This window comes from Bufo bufo, chromosome 7 (genome assembly GCF_905171765.1).
Source record: "Bufo bufo chromosome 7, aBufBuf1.1, whole genome shotgun sequence".
NCBI lineage: Eukaryota > Metazoa > Chordata > Amphibia > Anura > Bufonidae > Bufo > Bufo bufo.
The window spans coordinates 103,065,432-103,090,418 of record NC_053395.1 but is presented as its reverse complement, the minus strand read 5'-3'; the positions used below and the strand labels follow the sequence as shown (position 1 = coordinate 103,090,418).

At 42.4% G+C, this 24,987-nt stretch overlaps 1 protein-coding gene across 1 annotated transcript in view; it reads left to right on the top strand.

Annotated features, from left to right (window-relative positions):
• The window catches only part of LOC121008774 (oocyte zinc finger protein XlCOF7.1-like), a 132,912-nt gene that overhangs the window by 36,436 nt on the left and 71,489 nt on the right, over positions 1–24,987 (top strand). The window contains exons 3-5 of the mRNA XM_040441469.1: positions 10,104–10,265; positions 10,348–10,471; positions 10,551–10,612. Coding sequence (XP_040297403.1) covers positions 10,104–10,265; positions 10,348–10,471; positions 10,551–10,612 — 348 coding nt within the window. The remainder of the gene's footprint in view (positions 1–10,103; positions 10,266–10,347; positions 10,472–10,550; positions 10,613–24,987) is intronic.

The window sequence follows — 24,987 nt, the reverse complement described above, 5'->3', positions numbered from 1 at the left end:
TCCTTTTCTCTTCTTCTCTCCTGTAACATATATAAAGGTCTCTGTCATGTCCTCCCTTTCTCGTCTTCTCTCATGTAACATATATAAAGGTCTCCATCGTGTCCATATATAAAGGTCTCCGTCGTGTCCTCCCTTTCTCTTCTTCTCTCATGTAACATATATAAAGGTCTCCGTCCTGTCCTCCCTTTCTCTTCTTCTCTCATGTAACATATATAAAGGTCTCCGTGTCCTCCCTTTCTCTTCTTCTCTCATGTAACATATATAAAGGTCTCCGTCTTGTCCTCCCTTTCTCCTCTTCTCTCATGTAACATATATAAAGGTCTCCGTCGTGTCCTTCCTTTCTCTTCTTCTCTTATGTAACATATATAAAGGTCTCCGTTGTGTCCTCCCTTTCTCTTCTTCTCTCATGTAACATATATAAAGGTCTCCGTCGTCTCCTCCCTTTCTCTTCTTCTCTCATGTAACATATATAAAGGTCTCCGTCCTGTCCTCCCTTTCTCTTCTTCTCTCATGTAACATATATAAAGGTCTCCGTCGTGTCCTCCCTTTCTCTTCTCTCATGTAACATATATAAAGGTCTCCGTCGTGTCCTCCCTTTCTCTTCTCTCATGTAATATATAAAGGTCTCCGCCGTGTCCTCCTTTTCTCTTCTTCTCTCCTGTAACATATATAAAGGTCTCTGTCATGTCCTCCCTTTCTCGTCTTCTCTCATGTAACATATATAAAGGTCTCCATCGTGTCCATATATAAAGGTCTCCGTCGTGTACTCCCTTTCTCTTCTTCTCTCATGTAACATATATAAAGGTCTCCGTCGTGTCCTCCCTTTCTCTTCTTCTCTCATGTAACATATATAAAGGTCTCCGTCGTGTCCTCCCTTTCTCCTCTTCTCTCATGTAACATATAAAAAGGTCTCCGTCGTGTCCTCCCTTTATCCTCTTCTCTCATGTAACATACAGTACAGACCAAAAGTTTGGACACACCTTCTCATTCAAAGAGTTTTCTTTATTTTCATGACTATGAAGGCATCAAAACTATGAGTTAACACATGTGGAATTATATACATAACAAACAAGTGTGAAACAACTGAAAATATGTCATATTCTAGGCTCTTCAAAGTAGCCACCTTTTGCTTTGATTACTGCTTTGCACACTCTTGGCATTCTCTTGATGAGCTTCAAGAGGTAGTCCCCTGAAATGGTCTTCACTTCACAGGTGTGCCCTGTCAGGTTTAATAAGTGGGATTTCTTGCCTTATAAATGGGGTTGGGACCATCAGTGGCGTTGAGGAGAAGTCAGGTGGATACACAGCTGATAGTCCTACTGAATAGACTGTTAGCTGCTTTTTTCTTGCCATAATACAAATTCTAACAGTCTATTCAGTAGGACTATCAGCTGTGTATCCACCTGACTTCTCCTCAACGCCACTGATGGTCCCAACCCCATTTATAAGGCAAGAAATCCCACTTATTAAACCTGACAGGGCACACCTGTGAAGTGAAGACCATTTCAGGGGACTACCTCTTGAAGCTCATCAAGAGAATGCCAAGAGTGTGCAAAGCAGTAATCAAAGCAAAAGGTGGCTACTTTGAAGAACCTAGAATATGACATATTTTCAGTTGTTTCACACTTGTTTGTTATGTATATAATTCCACATGTGTTAATTCATAGTTTTGATGCCTTCATAGTCATGACAATAAAGAAAACTCTTTGAATGAGAAGGAGTGTCCAAACTTTTGGTCCGTACTGTATATAAAGGTCTCCGTCGTGTCCTCCCTTTCTCTTCTTCTCTCATGTAACATATATAAAGGTCTCCGTCGTGTCCTCCCTTTCTCTTCTTCTCTCATGTAACATATATAAAGGTCTCCGTCCTGTCCTCCCTTTCTCTTCTTCTCTCATGTAACATATATAAAGGTCTCCGTCCTGTCCTCTCTCTCTCCTCTTCTCTCATGTAACATATATAAAGGTCTCCGTCCTGTCCTCCCTTTCTCTTCTTCTCTCATGTAACATATATAAAAGGTCTCCTTCGTGTCCTCCCTTTCTCTTCTTCTCTCATGTAACATATATAAAGGTCTCCGTCGTGTCCATATGTAAAGGTCTCCGTCGTGTCCTCCCTTTCTCTTCTTCTCTCATGTAACATATATAAAGGTCTCCGTCGTGTCTTCCCTTTCTCCTCTTCTCTCATGTAACATATATAAAGGTCTCCGTCGTGTCCTCCCTTTCTCTTCTTCTCCCATGTAACATATATAAAGGTCTCCGTCCTGTCCTCCCTTTCTCTTCTTCTGTCATGTAACATATATAAAGGTCTCCGTCGTGTCCCTTTCTCTTCTTCTCTCATGTAACATATATAAAGGTCTCCGTCGTGTCCTCCCTTTCTCTTCTTCTCTCATGTAACATATATAAAGGTCTCCGTCGTGTCCTCCCTTTCTCTTCTTCTCCCATGTAACATATATAAAGGTCTCCGTCCTGTCCTCCCTTTCTCTTCTTCTCTCATGTAACATATATAAAGGTCTCCGTCGTGTCCTCCCTTTCTCTTCTTCTCTCATGTAACATATATAAAGGTCTCCGTCCTGTCCTCCCTTTCTCTTCTTCTCTCATGTAACATATATAAAGGTCTCCGTCGTGTCCTCCCGTTCTCTTCTTCTCTCATGTAACATATATAAAGGTCTCTGTCGTGTCCTCCCTTTCTCTTCTCTCATGTAACATATATAAAGGTCTCCGTCCTGTCCTCCCTTTCTCTTCTTCTCTCATGTAACATATATAAAGGTCTCCGTCCTGTCCTCCCTTTCTCTTCTTCTCTCATGTAACATATATAAAGGTCTCCGTCGTGTCCTCCCTTTCTCTTCTCTCATGTAACATATATAAAGGTCTCCGTCGTGTCCTCCCTTTCTCTTCTTCTCTCATGTAACATATATAAAGGTCTCCGTCCTGTCCTCCCTTTCTCTTCTTCTCTCATGTAACATATATAAAGGTCTCCGTCCTGTCCTCCCTTTCTCTTCTCTCATGTAACATATATAAAGGTCTCCGTCCTGTCCTCTCTCTCTCCTCTTCTCTCATGTAACATATATAAAGGTCTCCGTTGTGTCCTCCCTTTCTCTTCTTCTCTCATGTAACATATATAAAGGTCTCCGTCCTGTCCTCTCTCTCTCCTCTTCTCTCATGTAACATATATAAAGGTTTCCGTCGTGTCCTCCCTTTCTCTTCTTCTCTCATGTAACATATATAAAGGTCTCCGTCGTGTCCTCCCTTCTCTTCTCTCATGTAACATATATAAAGGTCTCCGTCCTGTCCTCTCTCTCTCCTCTTCTCTCATGTAACATATATAAAGGTCTCCGTTGTGTCCTCCCTTTCTCTTCTTCTCTCATGTAACATATATAAAGGTCTCCGTCCTGTCCTCTCTCTCTCCTCTTCTCTCATGTAACATATATAAAGGTCTCCGTCGTGTCCTCCCTTTCTCTTCTTCTCTCATGTAACATATATAAAGGTTTCTGTCGTGTCCTCCCTTTCTCTTCTTCTCTCATGTAACATATATAATGGTCTCCGTCCTGTCCTCTCTCTCTCCTCTTCTCTCATGTAACATATATAAAGGTCTCCGTCGTATCCTCCCTTTCTCCTCTTCTCTCATGTAACATATATAAAGGTCTCCGTCGTGTCCTCCCTTTCTCTTCTTCTCTCATGTAACATATATAAAGGTTTCTGTCGTGTCCTCCCTTTCTCTTCTTCTCTCATGTAACATATATAAAGGTCTCCGTCGTGTCCTCCCTTTCTCTTCTTCTCTCATGTAACATATATAAAGGTCTCCGTCCTGTCCTCCCTTTCTCTTCTTCTCTCATGTAACATATATAAAGGTCTCCGTCCTGTCCTCCCTTTCTCTTCTTCTCTCATGTAACATATATAAAGGTCTCCGTCCTGTCCTCCCTTCTCTTCTCTCATGTAACATATATAAAGGTCTCCGTCCTGTCCTCTCTCTCTCCTCTTCTCTCATGTAACATATATAAAGGTCTCCGTTGTGTCCTCCCTTTCTCTTCTTCTCTCATGTAACATATATAAAGGTCTCCGTCCTGTCCTCTCTCTCTCCTCTTCTCTCATGTAACATATATAAAGGTCTCCGTCGTGTCCTCCCTTTCTCTTCTTCTCTCATGTAACATATATAAAGGTTTCTGTCGTGTCCTCCCTTTCTCCTCTTCTCTCATGTAACATATATAAAGGTCTCCGTCGTGTCCTCCCTTTCTCTTCTTCTCTCATGTAACATATATAAAGGTTTCTGTCGTGTCCTCCCTTTCTCTTCTTCTCTCATGTAACATATATAATGGTCTCCGTCCTGTCCTCTCTCTCTCTCCTCTTCTCTCATGTAACATATATAATGGTCTCCGTCCTGTCCTCCCTTTCTCCTCTTCTCTCATGTAACATATATAATGGTTTCCGTCGTGTCCTCCCTTTCTCTTCTTCTCTCATGTAACATATATAAAGGTCTCCGTCCTGTCCTCCCTTTCTCTTCTTCTCTCATGTAACATATATAAAGGTCTCCGTCGTGTCCTCCCTTCTCTTCTCTCATGTAACATATATAAAGGTCTCCGTCCTGTCCTCTCTCTCTCCTCTTCTCTCATGTAACATATATAAAGGTCTCCGTCATGTCCTCCCTTTCTCTTCTCTCATGTAACATATATAAAGGTCTCCGTCCTGTCCTCTCTCTCTCCTCTTCTCTCATGTAACATATATAAAGGTCTCCGTTGTGTCCTCCCTTTCTCTTCTTCTCTCATGTAACATATATAAAGGTCTCCGTCCTGTCCTCTCTCTCTCCTCTTCTCTCATGTAACATATATAAAGGTTTCCGTCGTGTCCTCCCTTTCTCTTCTTCTCTCATGTAACATATATAAAGGTCTCCGTCGTGTCCTCCCTTCTCTTCTCTCATGTAACATATATAAAGGTCTCCGTCCTGTCCTCTCTCTCTCCTCTTCTCTCATGTAACATATATAAAGGTCTCCGTCGTGTCCTCCCTTTCTCTTCTTCTCTCATGTAACATATATAAAGGTTTCTGTCGTGTCCTCCCTTTCTCTTCTTCTCTCATGTAACATATATAATGGTCTCCGTCCTGTCCTCTCTCTCTCCTCTTCTCTCATGTAACATATATAAAGGTCTCCGTCGTGTCCTCCCTTTCTCTTCTTCTCTCATGTAACATATATAAAGGTCTCCGTCCTGTCCTCTCTCTCTCCTCTTCTCTCATGTAACATATATAAAGGTCTCCGTCGTGTCCTCCCTTTCTCTTCTTCTCTCATGTAACATATATAAAGGTTTCTGTCGTGTCCTCCCTTTCTCTTCTTCTCTCATGTAACATATATAATGGTCTCCGTCCTGTCCTCTCTCTCTCCTCTTCTCTCATGTAACATATATAAAGGTCTCCGTCGTATCCTCCCTTTCTCCTCTTCTCTCATGTAACATATATAAAGGTCTCCGTCGTGTCCTCCCTTTCTCTTCTTCTCTCATGTAACATATATAAAGGTTTCTGTCGTGTCCTCCCTTTCTCTTCTTCTCTCATGTAACATATATAAAGGTCTCCGTCGTGTCCTCCCTTTCTCTTCTTCTCTCATGTAACATATATAAAGGTCTCCGTCGTGTCCTCCCTTCTCTTCTCTCATGTAACATATATAAAGGTCTCCGTCCTGTCCTCTCTCTCTCCTCTTCTCTCATGTAACATATATAAAGGTCTCCGTCATGTCCTCCCTTTCTCCTCTTCTCTCATGTAACATATATAAAGGTCTCCGTCGTGTCCTCCCTTTCTCCTCTTCTCTCCTGTAACATATATAAAGGTTTCTGTCGTGTCCTCCCTTTCTCTTCTTCTCTCATGTAACATATATAAAGGTCTCCGTCGTGTCCTCCCTTCTCTTCTCTCATGTAACATATATAAAGGTCTCCGTCGTGTCCTCCCTTTCTCCTCTTCTCTCATGTAACATATATAGAGGTCTCCGTCCTGTCCTCCCTTTCTCTTCTTCTCTCATGTAACATATATAAAGGTCTCTGTCGTGTCCTCCCTTTCTCATCTTCTCTCATGTAACATATATAAAGGTCTCCGTCGTGTCCTCCCTTCTCTTCTCTCATGTAACATATATAAAGGTCTCCGTCGTGTCCTCCCTTTCTCCTCTTCTCTCATGTAACATATATAAAGGTCTCTGTCGTGTCCTCCCTTTCTCTTCTCTCATGTAACATATATAAAGGTCTCCGTCCTGTCCTCCCTTTCTCTTCTTCTCTCATGTAACATATATAAAGGTCTCTGTCGTGTCCTCCCTTTCTCATCTTCTCTCATGTAACATATATAAAGGTCTCCGTCGTGTCCTCCCTTCTCTTCTCTCATGTAACATATATAAAGGTTTCCGTCTTGTCCTCCCTTTCTCCTCTTCTCTCATGTAACATATATAAAGGTCTCTGTCGTGTCCTCCCTTTCTCTTCTCTCATGTAACATATATAAAGGTCTCCGTCCTGTCCTCTCTCTCTCCTCTTCTCTCATGTAACATATATAAAGGTCTCCGTCATGTCCTCCCTTTCTCCTCTTCTCTCATGTAACATATATAAAGGTCTCCGTCGTGTCCTCCCTTTCTCCTCTTCTCTCCTGTAACATATATAAAGGTTTCTGTCGTGTCCTCCCTTTCTCTTCTTCTCTCATGTAACATATATAAAGGTCTCCGTCGTGTCCTCCCTTTCTCTTCTTCTCTCATGTAACATATATAAAGGTCTCCGTCGTGTCCTCCCTTTCTCTTCTTCTCTCATGTAACATATATAAAGGTCTCCGTCCTGTCCCCTCTCTCTCCTCTTCTCTCATGTAACATATATAAAGGTCTCCGTCGTGTCCTCCCTTTCTCTTCTTCTCTCATGTAACATATATAAAGGTTTCTGTCGTGTCCTCCCTTTCTCTTCTTCTCTCATGTAACATATATAATGGTCTCCGTCCTGTCCTCTCTCTCTCCTCTTCTCTCATGTAACATATATAAAGGTCTCCGTCGTGTCCTCCCTTTCTCCTCTTCTCTCATGTAACATATATAAAGGTCTCCGTCGTGTCCTCACTTTCTCTTCTTCTCTCATGTAACATATATAAAGGTTTCCGTCTTGTCCTCCCTTTCTCCTCTTCTCTCATGTAACATATATAATGGTTTCCGTCGTGTCCTCCCTTTCTCTTCTTCTCTCATGTAACATATATAAAGGTCTCCGCCGTGTCCTCCCTTTCTCCTCTTCTCTCATGTAACATATATAAAGGTCTCCGTCCTGTCCTCCCTTTCTCTTCTTCTCTCATGTAACATATATAAAGGTCTCCGTCGTGTCCTCCCTTTCTCTTCTTCTCTCATGTAACATATATAAAGGTCTCCGTCGTGTCCTCCCTTTCTCTTCTTCTCTCATGTAACATATATAAAGGTCTCCGTCGTGTCCTCCCTTTCTTTTCTTCTCTCATGTAACATATATAAAGGTCTCCGTCGTGTCCTCCCTTCTCTTCTCTCATGTAACATATATAAAGGTTTCCGTCTTGTCCTCCCTTTCTCCTCTTCTCTCATGTAACATATATAATGGTTTCCGTCGTGTCCTCCCTTTCTCTTCTTCTCTCATGTAACATATATAAAGGTCTCCGTCCTGTCCTCCCTTTCTCTTCTTCTCTCATGTAACATATATAAAGGTCTCCGTCGTGTCCTCCCTTCTCTTCTCTCATGTAACATATATAAAGGTCTCCGTCCTGTCCTCTCTCTCTCCTCTTCTCTCATGTAACATATATAAAGGTCTCCGTCGTGTCCTCCCTTTCTCCTCTTCTCTCATGTAACATATATAAAGGTCTCCGTCGTGTCCTCCCTTTCTCTTCTTCTCTCATGTAACATATATAAAGGTTTCTGTCGTGTCCTCCCTTTCTCTTCTTCTCTCATGTAACATATATAATGGTCTCCGTCCTGTCCTCTCTCTCTCCTCTTCTCTCATGTAACATATATAAAGGTCTCCGTCGTGTCCTCCCTTTCTCTTCTTCTCTCATGTAACATATATAAAGGTTTCTGTCGTGTCCTCCCTTTCTCCTCTTCTCTCATGTAACATATATAATGGTCTCCGTCCTGTCCTCCCTTTCTCCTCTTCTCTCATGTAACATATATAATGGTTTCCGTCGTGTCCTCCCTTTCTCTTCTTCTCTCATGTAACATATATAAAGGTCTCCGTCCTGTCCTCCCTTTCTCTTCTTCTCTCATGTAACATATATAAAGGTCTCCGTCGTGTCCTCCCTTCTCTTCTCTCATGTAACATATATAAAGGTCTCCGTCCTGTCCTCTCTCTCTCCTCTTCTCTCATGTAACATATATAAAGGTCTCCGTCATGTCCTCCCTTTCTCCTCTTCTCTCATGTAACATATATAAAGGTCTCCGTCGTGTCCTCCCTTTCTCCTCTTCTCTCCTGTAACATATATAAAGGTTTCTGTCGTGTCCTCCCTTTCTCTTCTTCTCTCATGTAACATATATAAAGGTCTCCGTCGTGTCCTCCCTTCTCTTCTCTCATGTAACATATATAAAGGTCTCCGTCGTGTCCTCCCTTTCTCCTCTTCTCTCATGTAACATATATAGAGGTCTCCGTCCTGTCCTCCCTTTCTCTTCTTCTCTCATGTAACATATATAAAGGTCTCTGTCGTGTCCTCCCTTTCTCATCTTCTCTCATGTAACATATATAAAGGTCTCCGTCGTGTCCTCCCTTCTCTTCTCTCATGTAACATATATAAAGGTTTCCGTCTTGTCCTCCCTTTCTCCTCTTCTCTCATGTAACATATATAAAGGTCTCTGTCGTGTCCTCCCTTTCTCTTCTCTCATGTAACATATATAAAGGTCTCCGTCCTGTCCTCTCTTTCTCCTCTTCTCTCATGTAACATATATAAAGGTCTCCGTCCTGTCCTCCCTTTCTCTTCTTCTCTCATGTAACATATATAAAGGTCTCCGTCGTGTCCTCCCTTTCTCTTCTTCTCTCATGTAACATATATAAAGGTCTCCGTCGTGTCCTCCCTTTCTCTTCTTCTCTCATGTAACATATATAAAGGTCTCCGTCGTGTCCTCCCTTTCTCTTCTTCTCTCATGTAACATATATAAAGGTCTCCGTCGTGTCCTCCCTTTCTCCTCTTCTCTCCTGTAACATATATAAAGTGCTCCGTCGTGTCCTCCCTTTCTCATCTTCTCTCATGTAACATATATAAAGGTTTCCGTCTTGTCCTCCCTTTCTCCTCTTCTCTCATGTAACATATATAAAGGTCTCCGTCGTGTCCTCCCTTTCTCTTCTTCTCTCATGTAACATATATAATGGTTTCCGTCGTGTCCTCCCTTTCTCTTCTTCTCTCCTGTAACATATATAAAGGTCTCCGTCGTGTCCTTCCTTTCTCTTCTCTCATGTAACATATATAAAGGTCTCCGTCCTGTCCTCCCTTTCTCTTCTCTCATGTAACATATATAAAGGTCTCCGTCGTGTCCTTCCTTTCTCTTCTTCTCTCATGTAACATATATAAAGGTCTCCGTCCTGTCCTCCCTTTCTCTTCTTCTCTCATGTAACATATATAAAGGTCTCCGTCCTGTCCTCCCTTTCTCTTCTTCTCTCATGTAACATATATAAAGGTCTCCGTCGTGTCCTCCCTTTCTCTTCTTCTCTCATGTAATATACATAAAGGTCTCCGTCGTGTCCTCCCTTTCTCTTCTCTCATGTAACATATATAAAGGTCTCCGTCCTGTCCTCCCTTTCTCCTCTTCTCTCATGTAACATATATAAAGGTCTCCGTCGTGTCCTCCCTTTCTCTTCTTCTCTCATGTAACATATATAAAGGTCTCCGTCGTGTCCTCCCTTTCTCCTCTTCTCTCATGTAACATATATAAAGGTCTCCGTCGTGTCCTCCCTTTCTCTTCTTCTCTCATGTAACATATATAAAGGTCTCCGTCCTGTCCTCCCTTTCTCTTCTTCTCTCATGTAACATATATAAAGGTCTCCGTCGTGTCGTACCTTTCAGAAGAGAAAGGGAAGACATGACAGAAACCTTTATATACTGTATGTTACATGAGAGAAGAGCGGTAACCTACATACATGTTTCTGTCATGTCCTCCCTTTCCATCTCTCCTACAGGATTACATAATACTGAAGATGACATCCGAAGACTGTTTTACTCCCATCATCCATGACTCAGGAGGGTGGATCCAGGGCCCCATCTCAGAGCCTCACCCCCTGATACCGGAGCAGAAGATCCTAGAATTTACCCACAAGATGATTGAGCTGCTGACTGGAGAGGTGACCCTGCGGGAAGTGTTGGGGTTTCTACAGGAAATGCACTGTAGACGTCAGTGTGATGACGGTGTCCTTGTGTTGTCAGGTTCCTATAAGGTGTCGGGATGTCGCTGTCTATTTCTCCATGGAGGAGTGGCAGTATGTAGAAGGACACAAGGATCAGTACATGGATGTCATGATGGAGGACCACCAGCCTCTCCCATCACCAGGTAATAGACGGGTATTAATGCGCTTGTCCTTTTATTATTCCTATGAAGGGAATGGATTCAGTCTGTGTTTCTCCTGCAGCCAGATCCCGAAAGGGAAGAACAGGAGATGAAAGTCCCAATCCTCTTCTGCAGGATCATCAGGTAGGTAGGGAGAAGGTGTCCAAGATTATATTCTGTATAGAAGGTCTCTGAGGGCCTTGTGCTTGGCCTTGCTTTATCCTGCAGTATGATATGTTATATACTGGATTAAGAAAGATGGAGATGGCGGGATTATATTGCTTGTCCCATCTCCTCTTTTGTGGCATATTACTAGGAAATGCACATATGTCAGATAGGTGCCGGCCCCACATCTAGGATCTACTCCCATCTCCAGAATGGGTTCCCAAGGTGAAGGGAGAAGAGCTGCCCGTGTGCGGTCAATCTCCATTCACAGGTATGGGAGTTCTGAAAATGGCCAAACACTGTCTGTCTGGACTATTTAACCCCTCAAGGACTCGGCCCTATTTCACCTTAAGGACTTGGCCATTTTTTGCAAATCTGACCAGTGTCACTTTAAGTGGTGATAACTTTAAAATGCTTTGACTTATCCAGGCCGTTCTGAGATTTTTTTTTTGTCACATATTGTACTTCATGACACTGGTAAAATGAAGTAAAAAAAATTCATTTTTATTTATAAAAAAAATACAAAATTTACAATTTTTTTTTTTTTTTTAAATTGCAAATTTCCAAGTTTCAATTTCTCTACTTCTATAATACATAGTAATACCTCCAAAAATAGTTATTACTTTACATTCCCCAGGTGTCTACTTCATGTTTGGATCATTTTAGAAATGATATTTTATTTTTTGGGGGATGTTACAAGGCTTAGAAGTTTAGAAGCAAATCTTGAAATTTTTCAGAAATTTTCAAAAACACAATTTTTAGGGACCAGTTCAGGTCTGAAGTCACTTTGTGAGGCTTACATAATAGAAACCACCCAAAAATGGCCCCAATCTATAAACTACACCCCTCAAGGTATTCAAAACTGATTTTACAAACGTCGTTAACCCTTTAGGTGTTCCACAAGAGTTATTGGCAAATGGAGATACAATTTAAAAATGTCACTTTTTTGGCAAATTTTCCATTTTAATCCATTTTTCCCAGTAACAAAGCAAGGGTTAACAGCCAAACAAATATTTATGGCTCTGATTCTGTAGTTTACAGAAACACCCCATATGTGGTCGTAAACTGCTGTACGGGCACACGGCAGGGCGCAGAAGAAAAAGGAACGCCATACGTTTTTTGGAAGGCAGATTTTGCTGGACTGGTTTATTTACACCATGGCCCATTTGAAGCCCCCCTGATGCACCCCTAGAGTAGAAACTTGAAAAAAGTTGCCCCATTTTAGAAACTACGGGATAGGGTGGCAGTATTGTTGGTACTATATTAGGGTACATATGATTTTTGGTTGCTCTATATTACACTTTTTGTGAGTCAAGGTAACAAGAAATAGCGGTTTTGGCACCGTTTTTATTTTTTGTTATTTACAACATTCATCTGAAAGGTTAGATCATGTGATATTTTTATAGACCAGGTTGTCACGGATGCGGCGATACCTAATATGTATACTTTTTTTTTTTATTTATGTAAATTTTACAGAATGATTTCATTTTTGAAGCAAAGAAAATCATGTTTTAGTGTTTCCATAGTCTGAGAGCCATATTTTTTTCAGTTTTTGGGCAATTACCTTGGGTAGGGTATGATTTTTCTTGGATGAGATGACGGTTAGATTTGTACTATTTTGGTGGGCCAACGTCTTTTTGATCGTATACGGCCGATGGTGCCGCCGCCGCACCAGGTAAAAGCCACAAACTGCAGGTCTGAATTGAGTCACGGGACCCCCCGCGCATTTAGCCAAGGTGCCTGCTCAATGATTTGAGCAGGCACCGGGTTCCGATCACCACCCGCCGGGCGGCGGTGATCGGAACTATACATGACGTACCGGTACGTCATGGGTTCGTAAGGGGTTAAGGCGGTCCCATACTGGTCAACGGAAAGGTTGCTGTGCTTGCATTGTTTGCTTTCCTTCACTTTGTAGACCCTATTCTGGAGATAGGGGAAGGTCCAACCCCTGGGACCCGCTTCTATCTGAAATTTGTGACCTACCCTAGTGATGTGTCATAAATGTTGACGGGGCGGACTGACCATAGACCTTACACGGAAATTTTCTGGTGGGCTGACAACAAAGGGGCCACCTGAGCCCTCCTCATGGCCGCCATATAATGATCTTAGCAGGGTTTCAAGTACTTCTGCACAGGCCACCAGCCACCGGTGCCTCCTGAATCCCACGGTATTGCCATCCTCCGGACGCACTCGAATGCTGGGGGCAGTCTTTTGCTGGCCCTGCCTAATTGTGTTGCCTTATGTAAGGTTGGATCTGCCCACAACATGGGCCTACTTTTATATTTTTTTACCAGGGCCACTTTAAGTTCCCAGCCTGCCCCTGAATGTTGAGATGGGACAACCCCTTTAACCCTTAGGCTACCAGCGCCGTACATGTACGGCGCTGATGCGATGTGTTAACATGACGCCTACTCGCACGTGCACAGGCCTGCGGCTATTTACCGTGACCAGCAATAATGCGGTAATTAAATGCGCAAAAACCGGGCTTCCTACCCATCCCCCATGTGTCCAATCCGGGCATAGGTAATTGCGCTGAATACTATAAGCCTTACTGAGTAGGAGAACAGTATTGAATCTGCAATTCTTATTTTGGCCACCAGATGGCAGGCCAGGATAAGAAATGAGCAAAAGTGAGCAAAATACACTAATAATAAATTCCTGATAAATCCAAATAAAATAAAGTAATAAGCTCATATATGAGGCACATAATGATCCCAAAAATCATATATATAAAAGTTTAAATCGCCCCCCTTTCCGTGTAATAAAAAAAAATACCTAAATAACAATAAATATAAACATCATAGGTGTCACCGCGACCGGAAACGCCCATACTATTAAAATAGAAAAAAAAATCCAATACGGCAAATGGCGTAATGGAAAAAAGGGTCAAAATGTCAGATTTGTCATTTTTTCATTGCTTCTCTTACCTAATAATAAAATGTGATCAAAAAGTCATGCATACTCCAAAATGGTATCAATTAAAAGTACAGATTGTTACCAAAAAATGAGCCCCTAAACAGCTCCGTAGACAGAAGTATAAAAAAGTTATGGGGGTCAGAATATGGTGATATAATAATTTTTTTTCTCAAAGTAGAAATACATTTTTACACTATTTAGAACCTATTCATACGGGTATCGTTGTAATCGGACTGACCCAGAGAATGAAGGGCATGGCTCAGTTTTGCCGTAAACAACATGCAGTGGGAACAAAACCTGTAAATTTGGATTTTTTTTTACCACTTTCCACAACATTTTATGCCATAATTAATGGTGGCATTAGAAAGCACAACTTGTCCCGCAAACAATAAGCCCTCATACAGCTGTGACCGGAAAAAGTAAAAAGTTGTGGCTCACCGAAAATAGGGAAGAAAAATGAAACCGAAAAAGCCTCCGATAGCCAAAGGGTTAAAGCAGCATTCCAGCGGTAACACTACTTTCCATCACCATATCCCAGCAGATTGTCTGTCCTTCGGCACTCCTTGGATATCTCTTGTACCCAGCGTCCTGCGTGATCTGCTCCCTAGCCCTGCGTGATCTGCTCCCTATGCCCTGCGTGATCTGCTCCCTAGCCCTGCGTGATCTGCTCCCTATGCCCTGCGTGATCTGCTCCCTAGCCCTGCGTGATCTGCTCCCTAGCCCTGCGTGATCTGCTCCCTAGCCCTGCGTGATCTGCTCCCTAGCAATGCGTGATCTGCTCCCTAGCCCTGCGTGATCTGCTCCCTAGCCCTGCGTGATCTGCTCCCTAGCCCTGCGTGATCTGCTCCCTAGCCCTGCGTGATCTGCTCCCTAGCCCTGCGTGATCTGCTCCCTATGCCCTGCGTGATCTGCTCCCTATGCCCTGCGTGATCTGCTCCCTATGCCCTGCGTGATCTGCTCCCTAGCCCCTGCGTGGTCTGCTCCCCATGCCCTGCGTGATCTGCTCCCTATGCCCTGCGTGATCTGCTCCCTTGCCCTGCGTGATCTGCTCCCTATGCCCTGCGTGATCTGCTCCCTATGCCCTGCGTGATCTGCTCCCTATGCCCTGCGTGATCTGCTCCCTAGCCCTGCGTGATCTGCTCCCTAGCCCTGCGTTATCTGCTCCCTAGCCCTGCGTGATCTGCTCCCTAGCCCTGCGTGATCTGCTCCCTAGCCCTGCGTGATCTGCTCCCTAGCCCTGCGTGATCTGCTCCCTATGCCCTGCGTGATCTGCTCCCTATGCCCTGCGTGATCTGCTCCCTATGCCCCGCGTGATCTGCTCCCTATGCCCTGCGTGATCTGCTCCCTCCCTATGCCCTGCGTGATCTGCTCCCTATGCCCTGCGTGATCTGCTCCCTATGCCCTGCGTGATCTGCTCCCTATGCCCTGCGTGATCTGCTCCCTTGCCCTGCGTGATCTGCTCCCTATGCCCTGCGTGATCTGCTCCCTATGCCCTGCGTGATCTGCTCCCTATGCCCTGCGTGATCTGCTCCCTATGCCCTGCGTGATCTGCTCCCTATGCCCTGCGTGATCTGCTCCCTATGCCCTGCGTGATCTGCTCCCTAGCCCTGCGTGATCTGCTCCCTAGCCCTGCGTGATCTGCTCCCTAGCCCTGCGTGATCTGCTCCCTAGCCCTGCGTGATCTGCTCCCTAGCCCTGCGTGATCTGCTCCCTAGCCCTGCGTGATCTGCTCCCTAGCCCTGCGTGATCTGCTCCCTAGCCCTGCGTGATCTGCTCCCTATGCCCTGCGTGATCTGCTCCCTATGCCCTGCGTGATCTGCTCCCTATGCCCTGCGTGATCTGCTCCCTATGCCCTGCGTGATCTGCTCCCTAGCCCTGCGGGATCTGCTCCCTAGCCCTGCGGGATCTGCTCCCTAGCCCTGCGGGATCTGCTCCCTAGCCCTGCGGGATCTGCTCCCTAGCCCTGCGGGATCTGCTCCCTAGCCCTGCGGGATCTGCTCCCTAGCCCTGCGGGATCTGCTCCCTAGCCCTGCGGGATCTGCTCCCTAGCCCTGCGTGATCTGCTCCCTAGCCCTGCGTGATCTGCTCCCTAGCCCTGCGTGATCTGCTCCCTAGCCCTGCGTGATCTGCTCCCTAGCCCTGCGTGATTCCTGCCTGCTAGGAGACCCGTGTAATTATCCTGCCCTCTATATATTCTCCTCATAAGTGTACAGTCAGGGGCTGAGCTGTCTGATCTCGGCAGAGACTGTGATGGGAGTCTAGTCTGGAAAAAGAGTGTCGTCATGCAGGATTTTCCGGGGACTCATGGAGGGCCAGCAAGTAATGCAGGAAGGGCTACTATGAGGTCACATGATCCAATCATAGAGAAGGATTTAAAGACTTTTTAGATGAAAACATATTTTTAAAGGGTAATGCTAAATTGTACAGAGTGAATGATGAAAGAAGATTCTGTGCCGGAGAGCTTCTGGGAAGGCGTCATCAGAAAAAAAATCTGTTTGAATCCATTTTTTTACGTTACACATTTTATTAAGAATTTATGGTGATTTTTGGTGTCACTGTCTACATATTATAAAAGATCCCAGAAATCCTGACCCCTAAGCCTCATAACAGGCTAAGAACTCCTGTTGTGTGGAATCACTTGTCAGCTGTCGGTATCATCAGACAGCATTCCAAGGACAAATAACAGCTATATGTAGAGAACACATGGCCCAGCATTCACCATAGGTGGAGGTCACAGGTCACAGAGCATGCCCACAACACCCTCCCATAGAAGTTATCTCTAAATACTGTGCACAGGAGAATATAGTCTACGATCTGGAAATGGAAACATCACAAAAAAGGAAAGTGCTTCATCTCCTGGGTTTACTTATTAATCAAGATATTGGTGATACTTTCCCTTTAAACCTGCAATAGACAGTAGATGTCAAGGTCTTGTCAGATGTTAGACTTCACTTTGTCTGATGCTTTGTGGCAGGCGCAGCGCTATGAAGTGCCTTTTGTGCTGTGGCATTAGAAGAACTTAGATATCTCTGACTCTTAGTCTAACCAGACTGTCTGTTACTCTGTAATTCCTCTAGCGCCGTTCTATGGAAACATTAGGTTTAAAGAGCACACCAAATGCTGGAAATAACTTCTTTATTAACTTTTCTTCATATATAACAATGCCGCCTCCACAGAAGATAGTCCATGTACTTAACACGTGTTGAAAAGATATCACAAAATGGCGGTATGATTAAGATGGTGGTTCAAGTGTTCAATCTTGTCATTCAACATAAAATGGTGGCTATATTTCTCTCTTCAGTATCTGTACTGTCACTTTAAGTTATTTTACCCCTTATGGACTCAGCCCTATTTCACCTTAAGGACTTGGCCATTTTTTGCATATCTGACCAGTGTCACTTTAAGTGGTGATAACTTTAAAACGCTTTGACTTATCCAGGCCATTCTGAGATTGTTTTTTCGTCACATATTGTACTTCATGACACTGGTAAAATGAAGTCAAAAAAAATCTTTTTTATTTATAAAAAAATAAATAAAAAATTTACCAAAATTTTAAAAAAAATTGCAAATTTCCAAGTTTCAATTTCTCTACTTTTAGAATACATAGTAATACCTCCAAAAATAGTTATTACTTTACATTCCCCATATGTCTACTTCATGTTTGGAATGATTTTGGGAATGATATTTTATATTTTGGGGGATGTTACAAGGCTTAGAAGTTTAGAAGCAAATCTTGAAATTTTTCAGAAATTTTCAAAAACCCAATTTTTAGGGACCAGTTCAGGTTTGAAGTCACTTTGCGAGGCTTACATAATAGAAACCACCCAAAAATTACCCCATTCTAGAAATTACACCCCTCAAGGTATTCAAAACTGATTTTACAAACGTAACCCTTTAGGTGTTCAACAAGAATTAATGCAAAATAGAGATCCAATTTCAAAATTTCACTTTTTTGGCAGATTTTCCATTTTAATATTTTTTTTTCCAGTTACAAAGCAAGGGTTAACAGCCAAACCAAACTCAATATCTATGGCCCTGATTCTGTAGTTTACAGAAACACCCTATATGTGGTTGTAAACCGCTGTACGGGCACACGGCAGGGCGCAGAAGGAAAGGAATGCCATACGGTTTTTGGAAGGCAGATTTTGCTGGACTGGTTTTTTGACACCATGTCCCATTTGAAGCCCCCCTGATGCACCCCTAGAGTAGAAACTCCAAAAAGTGACCCCATTTTAGAAACTACGGGATAGGGTGGCAGTATTGTTGGTACTAGTTTAGTGTACATATGATTTTTTTAGGCAAATGAGTATTTTGACCACATCATCCTCTTTATGCATGTTGTCTTACTCCAAGCTGTATAGGCTCGAAAGCCTACTACCAATTAAGCATATTAGGTGATGTGCATCTCTGTAATGAGAAGGGGTGTGGTCTAATGACATCAACACCCTATATTAGGTGTGCATAATTATTAGGCAACTTCCTTTCCTTTGGCAAAATGGGTCAAAAGAAGGACTTGACAGGCTCAGAAAAGTCAAAAATAGTGAGATATCTTGCAGAGGGATGCAGCACTCTTAAAATGGCAAAGCTTCTCTGAAGCGTGATCATCGAACAATCAAGCGTTTCATTCAAAATAGTCAACAGGGTCGCCAGAAGCGTGTGGAAAAACCAAGGCGCAAAATAACTGCCCATGAACTGAGAAAAGTCAAGCGTGCAGCTCCCAAGATGCCACTTGCCACCAGTTTGGCCATATTTCAGAGCTGCAACATCACTGGAGTGCCCAAAAGCACAAGGTGTGCAATACTCAGAGACATGGCCAAGGTAAGAAAGGCTGAAAGACGACCACCACTGAACAAGACACACAAGCTGAAACGTCAAGACTGGGCCAAGAAATATCTCAAGACTGATTTTTCTAAGGTTTTATGGACTGATGAAATGAGAGTGAGTCTTGATGGGCCAGATGGATGGGCCCGTGGCTGGATTGGTAAAGGGCAGAGAGCTCCAGTCCGACTCAGACGCCAGCAAGGTGGAGGTGGAGTACTGGTTTGGGCTGGTATCATCAAAGATGAGCTTGTAGGGCCTTTTCGGGTTGAGGATGGAGTCAAGCTCAACTCCCAGTCCTACTGCCAGTTTCTGGAAGACACCTTCTTCAAGCAGTGGTACAGGAAGAAGTCTGCATCCTTCAAGAAAAACATGATTTTCATGCAGGACAATGCTCCACCACACGCGTCCAAGTACTCCACAGCGTGGCTGGCAAGAAAGGGTATAAAAGAAGAAAATCTAATGACATGGCCTCCTTGTTCACCTGATCTGAACCCCATTGAGAACCTGTGGTCCATCATCAAATGTGAGATTTACAAGGAGGGAAAACAGTACACCTCTCTGAACAGTGTCTGGGAGGCTGTGGTTGCTGCTGCACGCAATGTTGATGGTGAACAGATCAAAACACTGACAGAATCCATGGATGGCAGGCTTTTGAGTGTCCTTGCAAAGAAAGGTGGCTATATTGGTCACTGATTTGTTTTTGTTTTGTTTTTGAATGTCAGAAATGTATATTTGTGAATGTTGAGATGTTATATTGGTTTCACTGGAAAAAATAAATAATTGAAATGGGTATATATTTGTTTTTTGTTAAGTTGCCTAATAATTATGCACAGTAATAGTCACCTGCACACACAGATATCCCCCTAAAATAGCTAAAACTAAAAACAAACTAAAAACTACTTCCAAAAATATTCAGCTTTGATATTAATGAGTTTTTTGGGTTCATTGAGAACATGGTTGTTGTTCAATAATAAAATTAATCCTCAAAAATACAACTTGCCTAATAATTCTGCACTCCCTGTATATTACACTTTTTGTGAGGCAAGATAACAAGAAATAGCTGTTTTGGCACCGTTTTTATTTTTTGTTATTTACAACATTCATCTGACAGGTTAGATCATGTGATATTTTTATAGACCAGGTTGTCACGGACGCGGCGATACCTAATATGTATACTTTTTTATTTATTTATGTAAGTTTTACACAATGATTTCTTTTTTGAAACAAAAAAAAAAATCATGTTTTAGTGTTTCCATAGTCTGAGAGCCATAATTTTTTCAGTTTTTGGGAGATTACTTTGGGTAGGGTCTCATTTTTTGCGGGATGAGATGTCAGTTTTTTTGGCACTATTTTGGGGAGCATATGACTTTTTAATCACTTGCGATTACACTTTTTGTGATGTAAGGTGACACAAAATGGTTTATTTAGCACAGTTTTTATATTTTATTTTTTACAGTGTTCATCTGAGGGGTTAGGTCATGTGATATTTTTGAAGAGCCGGTCGATACGGACACGTCGATGCCTAATATGTATACTGTTTTTTTTTATTTATGTAAGTTTTACACAATAATATCATTTTTGAAGCAAAAAAAAAAAAGATGTTTTAGTGTCTCCATATTCTGAGCCATAGTTTTTTTTAATTTTTTGGGCGATTGTCTCAGGTAGGGGCTCATTTTTTGCTGGATGAGGTGACGGTTAGATTGGTACTATTTTGGTGGGCAAATGCCTTTTTGATCGCTTGCTGTTGTACTTTTTGTGATGTAAGGTGACAAAAAAATTGTTTATTTAGCACTTTTTTTTTTTTTTTTTTTTTTTTTACGGTGTTCATCTGAGGGGTTAGGTCATGTGATATGTTTATAGAGCCGGTCTATACGGACGTGGCGATACCTAATATGTATACTTTTTTTTTTATTTCCCTACTTTTGACCAATTTTTTTTTTACTTTATTTGGGGAAAATGACGTTTTTGTTTATTTTTACTTGAAACTTTTAATTTTTTGGGGGGGAAACTTTATTTTTTCAACTTTTTTTTAACTTTATTTTTTGTCCCACTTTGGGACTTCAACTTTTGGGGTCTAATCCCTTTTACAATGCATTCCAATACTTCTGTATTGGAATGCATTGGCTGTATCAGTAATACTGTGTGTATTACTCATACAGCTTCCGGCCTGTGAGATCCAGGGGGTACCGGTACGCCCTGAGTCCTTAAGGACTGGGGAAGCAGGGCGTACCGGTACACCCTAAGTCCTTAAGGGGTTAAGTACTTTATGATCTCTGAGAGGTATATCTGAGGTCTACCTAATAGTTCTACTTGCAGTATGCAGTTAGCAGTGACTATTTGCAGATTGGTTGATTATGATCTGGTATGGTTGTGTGCAATTTGGATTGCAATATGGAATCTCAATGCTTGCAATTTGTAGCTTGCAATTGTATTTGGTGGAACTGTAAGTAAACACATATATAACTGGTTCAGTATACGGTTCTCTTGTCCCCATAAAAACACAGCTCTTAGTGGAGTGAATGTCTCTTCAGCTCCTGTCTCTAGGTGTTTGCTATTTACTTCTTAGCATAAGATTGGCTAAGTACTCTTTCCTCCATCTATTCCAAAACTGTTCTGATAGATATTGACCTCTTTGCCATCTCCTTTTAGCATATAAATCCTCTTTGGTGAACTTGCCAGGCAGTGGCTGTATGTAATCAGACTTAAGGTGAAGTAGATGGTTGGGAGTTAAAGGGTCTAAACTTGTTGGGTCGTTGATGTTATCAACTGTAAGTGGACGACTGTTAACAATAGACATTACTTCATAGAATAGGGTCCTAAGTGAAGCATCATCTATTCTTCCGGCGTTCTTTTTCAACACTGAACTTAACACATTTCTCACAGTTCTGATTTGTCTTTCCCGAACTCCTGCTGTATGGCTTGCATTTGGAGAATTCATATGAAAATCACACTGTTTCTCTAACAAATACTCAGTTACCTTTTCTTTATCGATCTCTTTTTGCGCTTTCTTCAATTGATTCTTCGCTCTGACAAGATCTCTGACGGTACCTCTAATGGCTATGGAACATCTCAAGGCGTTAACCACCTCAGCCCCCAGTGCTTAAACACCCTGAAAGACCAGGCCACTTTTTACACTTCTGACCTACACTACTTTCACCGTTTATTGCTCGGTCATGCAACTTACCACCCAAATGAATTTTACCTCCTTTTCTTCTCACTAATAGAGCTTTCATTTGGTGGTATTTCATTGCTGCTGACATTTTTACTTTTTTTGTTATTAATCGAAATTTTACGATTTTTTTGCAAAAAAATGACATTTTTCACTTTCAGTTGTCAAATTTTGCAAAAAAAACGAGATCCATATAGAAATTTTTCTCTAAATTTATTGTTCTACATGTCTTTGATAAAAAAAAAATGTTTGGGTAAAAAAAAAAAATGGTTTGGGTAAAAGTTATAGCGTTTACAAACTATGGTACAAAAATGTGAATTTCCGCTTTTTGAAGCAGCTCTGACTTTCTGAGCACCTGTCATGTTTCCTGAGGTTCTACAATGGCCAGACAGTACAAACACCCCACAAATGACCCCATTTCGGAAAGTAGACACCCTAAGGTATTCGCTGATGGGCATAGTGAGTTCATAGAACTTTTTATTTTTTGTCACAAGTTAGCGGAAAATGATGATTTTTATTTTATTTATTTTTTTCTTACAAAGTCTCATATTCCACTAACTTGTGACAAAAAATAAAAACTTCCATGAACTCACTATGCCAATCAGCGAATACCTTGGGGTCTCTTCTTTCCAAAATGGGGTCACTTGTGGGGTAGTTATACTGCCCTGGCATTCTAGGGGCCCAAATGTGTGGTAAGGAGTTTGAAATCAAATTCTGTAAAAAATGACCTGTGAAATCCGAAAGGTGCTCTTTGTAATATGGGCCCCTTTGTCCACCTAGGCTGCAAAAAAGTGTCACACATGTGGTATCTCCGTACTCAGGAGAAGTTGGGGAATGTGTTTTGGGGTGTCATTTTACATATACCCATGCTGGGTGAGAGAAATATCTTGGCAAAAGACAACTTTTCCCATTTTTTTTTATACAAAGTTGGCATTTGACCAAGATATTTCTCTCACCCAGCATGGGTATATGTAAAATGACACCCCAAACCACATTCCCCACCTTCTCCCGATTACGGAGATACCAGATGTGTGACACTTTTTTGCAGCCTAGGTGGGCAAAGGGGCCCATATTCCAAAGAGCACCTTTCGGATTTCACTGGTCAGTTTTTACAGAATTTGATTTCAAACTCCTTACCACACATTTGGGCCCCTAGAATGCCAGGGCAGTATAAATACCCCACAAGTGACCCCATTTTGGAAAGAAGAGACCCCAAGGTATTCGCTGATGGGCATAGTGAGTTCATGGAAGTTTTTATTTTTTGTCACAAGTTAGTGGAATATGAGACTTTGTATGAAAAAAAATAAAAATAAAAAATCATAATTTTCCACTAACTTGTGACAAAAAATAAAAAATTCTAGGAACTCGCCATGCCCCTCACGGAATACCTTGGGGTGTCTTCTTTCCAAAATGGGGTCACTTGTGGGGTAGTTATACTGCCCTGGCATTTTCCAGGGGCCCTAATGTGTGGTATGTAGGTAAATGACCTGTGAAATCCGAAAGGTGCTCTTTGGAATGTGGGCCCCTTTGCCCACCTAGGCTGCAAAAAAGTGTCACACATCTGGTATCGCCGTACTCAGGAGAAGTTGGGGAATGTGTTTTGGGGTGTCATTTTACATATACCCATGCTGGGTGAGAGAAATATCTTGGAAAAAGACAACTTTTCCCATTTTTTTATACAAAGTTGGCATTTGACCAAGATATTTATCTCACCCAGCATGGGTATATGTAAAATTACACCCCAAAACATATTCCCCAACTTCTCCTGAATACGGATTTACCACATGTGTGACACTTTTTTGCAACCTAGGTGGGCAAAGGGGCCCAAATTCCTTTTATGAGGGCATTTTTAGACATTTGGATACCAGACTTCTTCTCACGCTTTGGGGCCCCTAAAATGCCAGGGCAGTATAAATACCCCACATGTGACCCCATTTTGGAAAGAAGACACCCCAAGGTATTCAATGAGGGGCATGGCGAGTTCATTGAAAAATAAAATTTTTGGCACAAGTTAGCGGAAATTGATTTTTTTGATTTTGTTCTCACAAAGTCTCCCTTTCCGCTAACTTGGGACAAAAAGTTCAATCTTTCATGGACTCAATATACCCCTCAGCGAATACCTTGGGGTGTCTTCTTTCCAAAATGGTGTTATTTGTGGTGTGTTTGTACTGCCCTGGCATTTGAGGGTCTCCGCAATCATTACATGTATGCCCAGCATTAGGAGTTTCTGCTATTCTCCTTATATTGAGCATACGGGTAATGATATATTTTTTTTCCGTTCAGCCTCTGGGCTGAAAGAACAAATGAACGGCACAGATTTCTTCATTCGCATCGATCAATGTGGATGAAAAAATCTCTGCCAAAAAAAGAAAAAGGAGGGGAAAGGCGTCTGCCAGGACATAGGAGCTCCGCCCAACATCCATACCCACTTAGCTCGTATGCCCTGGCAAACCAGATTTCTCCATTCACATCAATCGATGTGGATGAATAAATCATTGCCGGGATTTTTTTTTTAATATATACAAAGTGTTTGCCAAAGTATATGAACACCGCCACCTCCTCAGCTCATATGCCTCGGCAAACATATCTTTTACTGCAGAGGAGAAATCTCGTCTTGCAGCGCCGCATACACCGACTTGCGTGTAATCTGACAGCAGCGCAATGCTTCTGTCCGAATGCACATCAGTGCTGCAGCTGGTCGATCGGTTGGTCCACCTGGAAGGTAAAAAAAACAAAACAAAAAAGAAAAAACCAGGCCGCAAAGCAATAACTTTATTAACTTTAGAACAGAACATATTAACTTTTTTTTAACTTTTTTAACTTTTTTACTTACCGGTAATTTTTTTTTTGTTTAGTTTTTTTTACCTTTATAGAACAAACCTCTCCTTCCCCATGGGACAATGTGCAAAGCGCAAATCGCCCAAAGATGTGGCGAAGTACGTTATGCACTTTATCCCAGGTGAAAGGAGAGGTTTGCAGCAGCTGTGAGTAAAAGGGCCCTAATAGCCCTGTGTGCCTGTCCTGGTGAGATGTGATCCCTATGCTAGGTGTACCTGTGTGTGGTACTTCCGGAAACACTCTCCATAGCATAGGGCAGGGTGGTCAGGACAGTCAGGACAGAAATAGCGGGTGTCACGCCTTATTCCACTCCTGCTACAGACACGACATTTTTTTCGGGGTGACGGTTGGGTTGAGGTACCAGCAACGACACTGGGGAAATGTCGCTCGTGTAGACGGCTAACTACACTGGTGGATGGGGCCACGGAACCTCCTGGGTAAATGAGGTTCTCGATGATCTCTTCCTGGAATTTGAGGAAGGATCCTGTTCTCCCAGCCTTACTGTAGAGAACAAAACTATTATACAGCGCCAATTGAATTAAATATACAGACACCTTCTTATACCAGCGTCTGGTTCTGCGGGAAACTAAATACGGAGACAACATCTGGT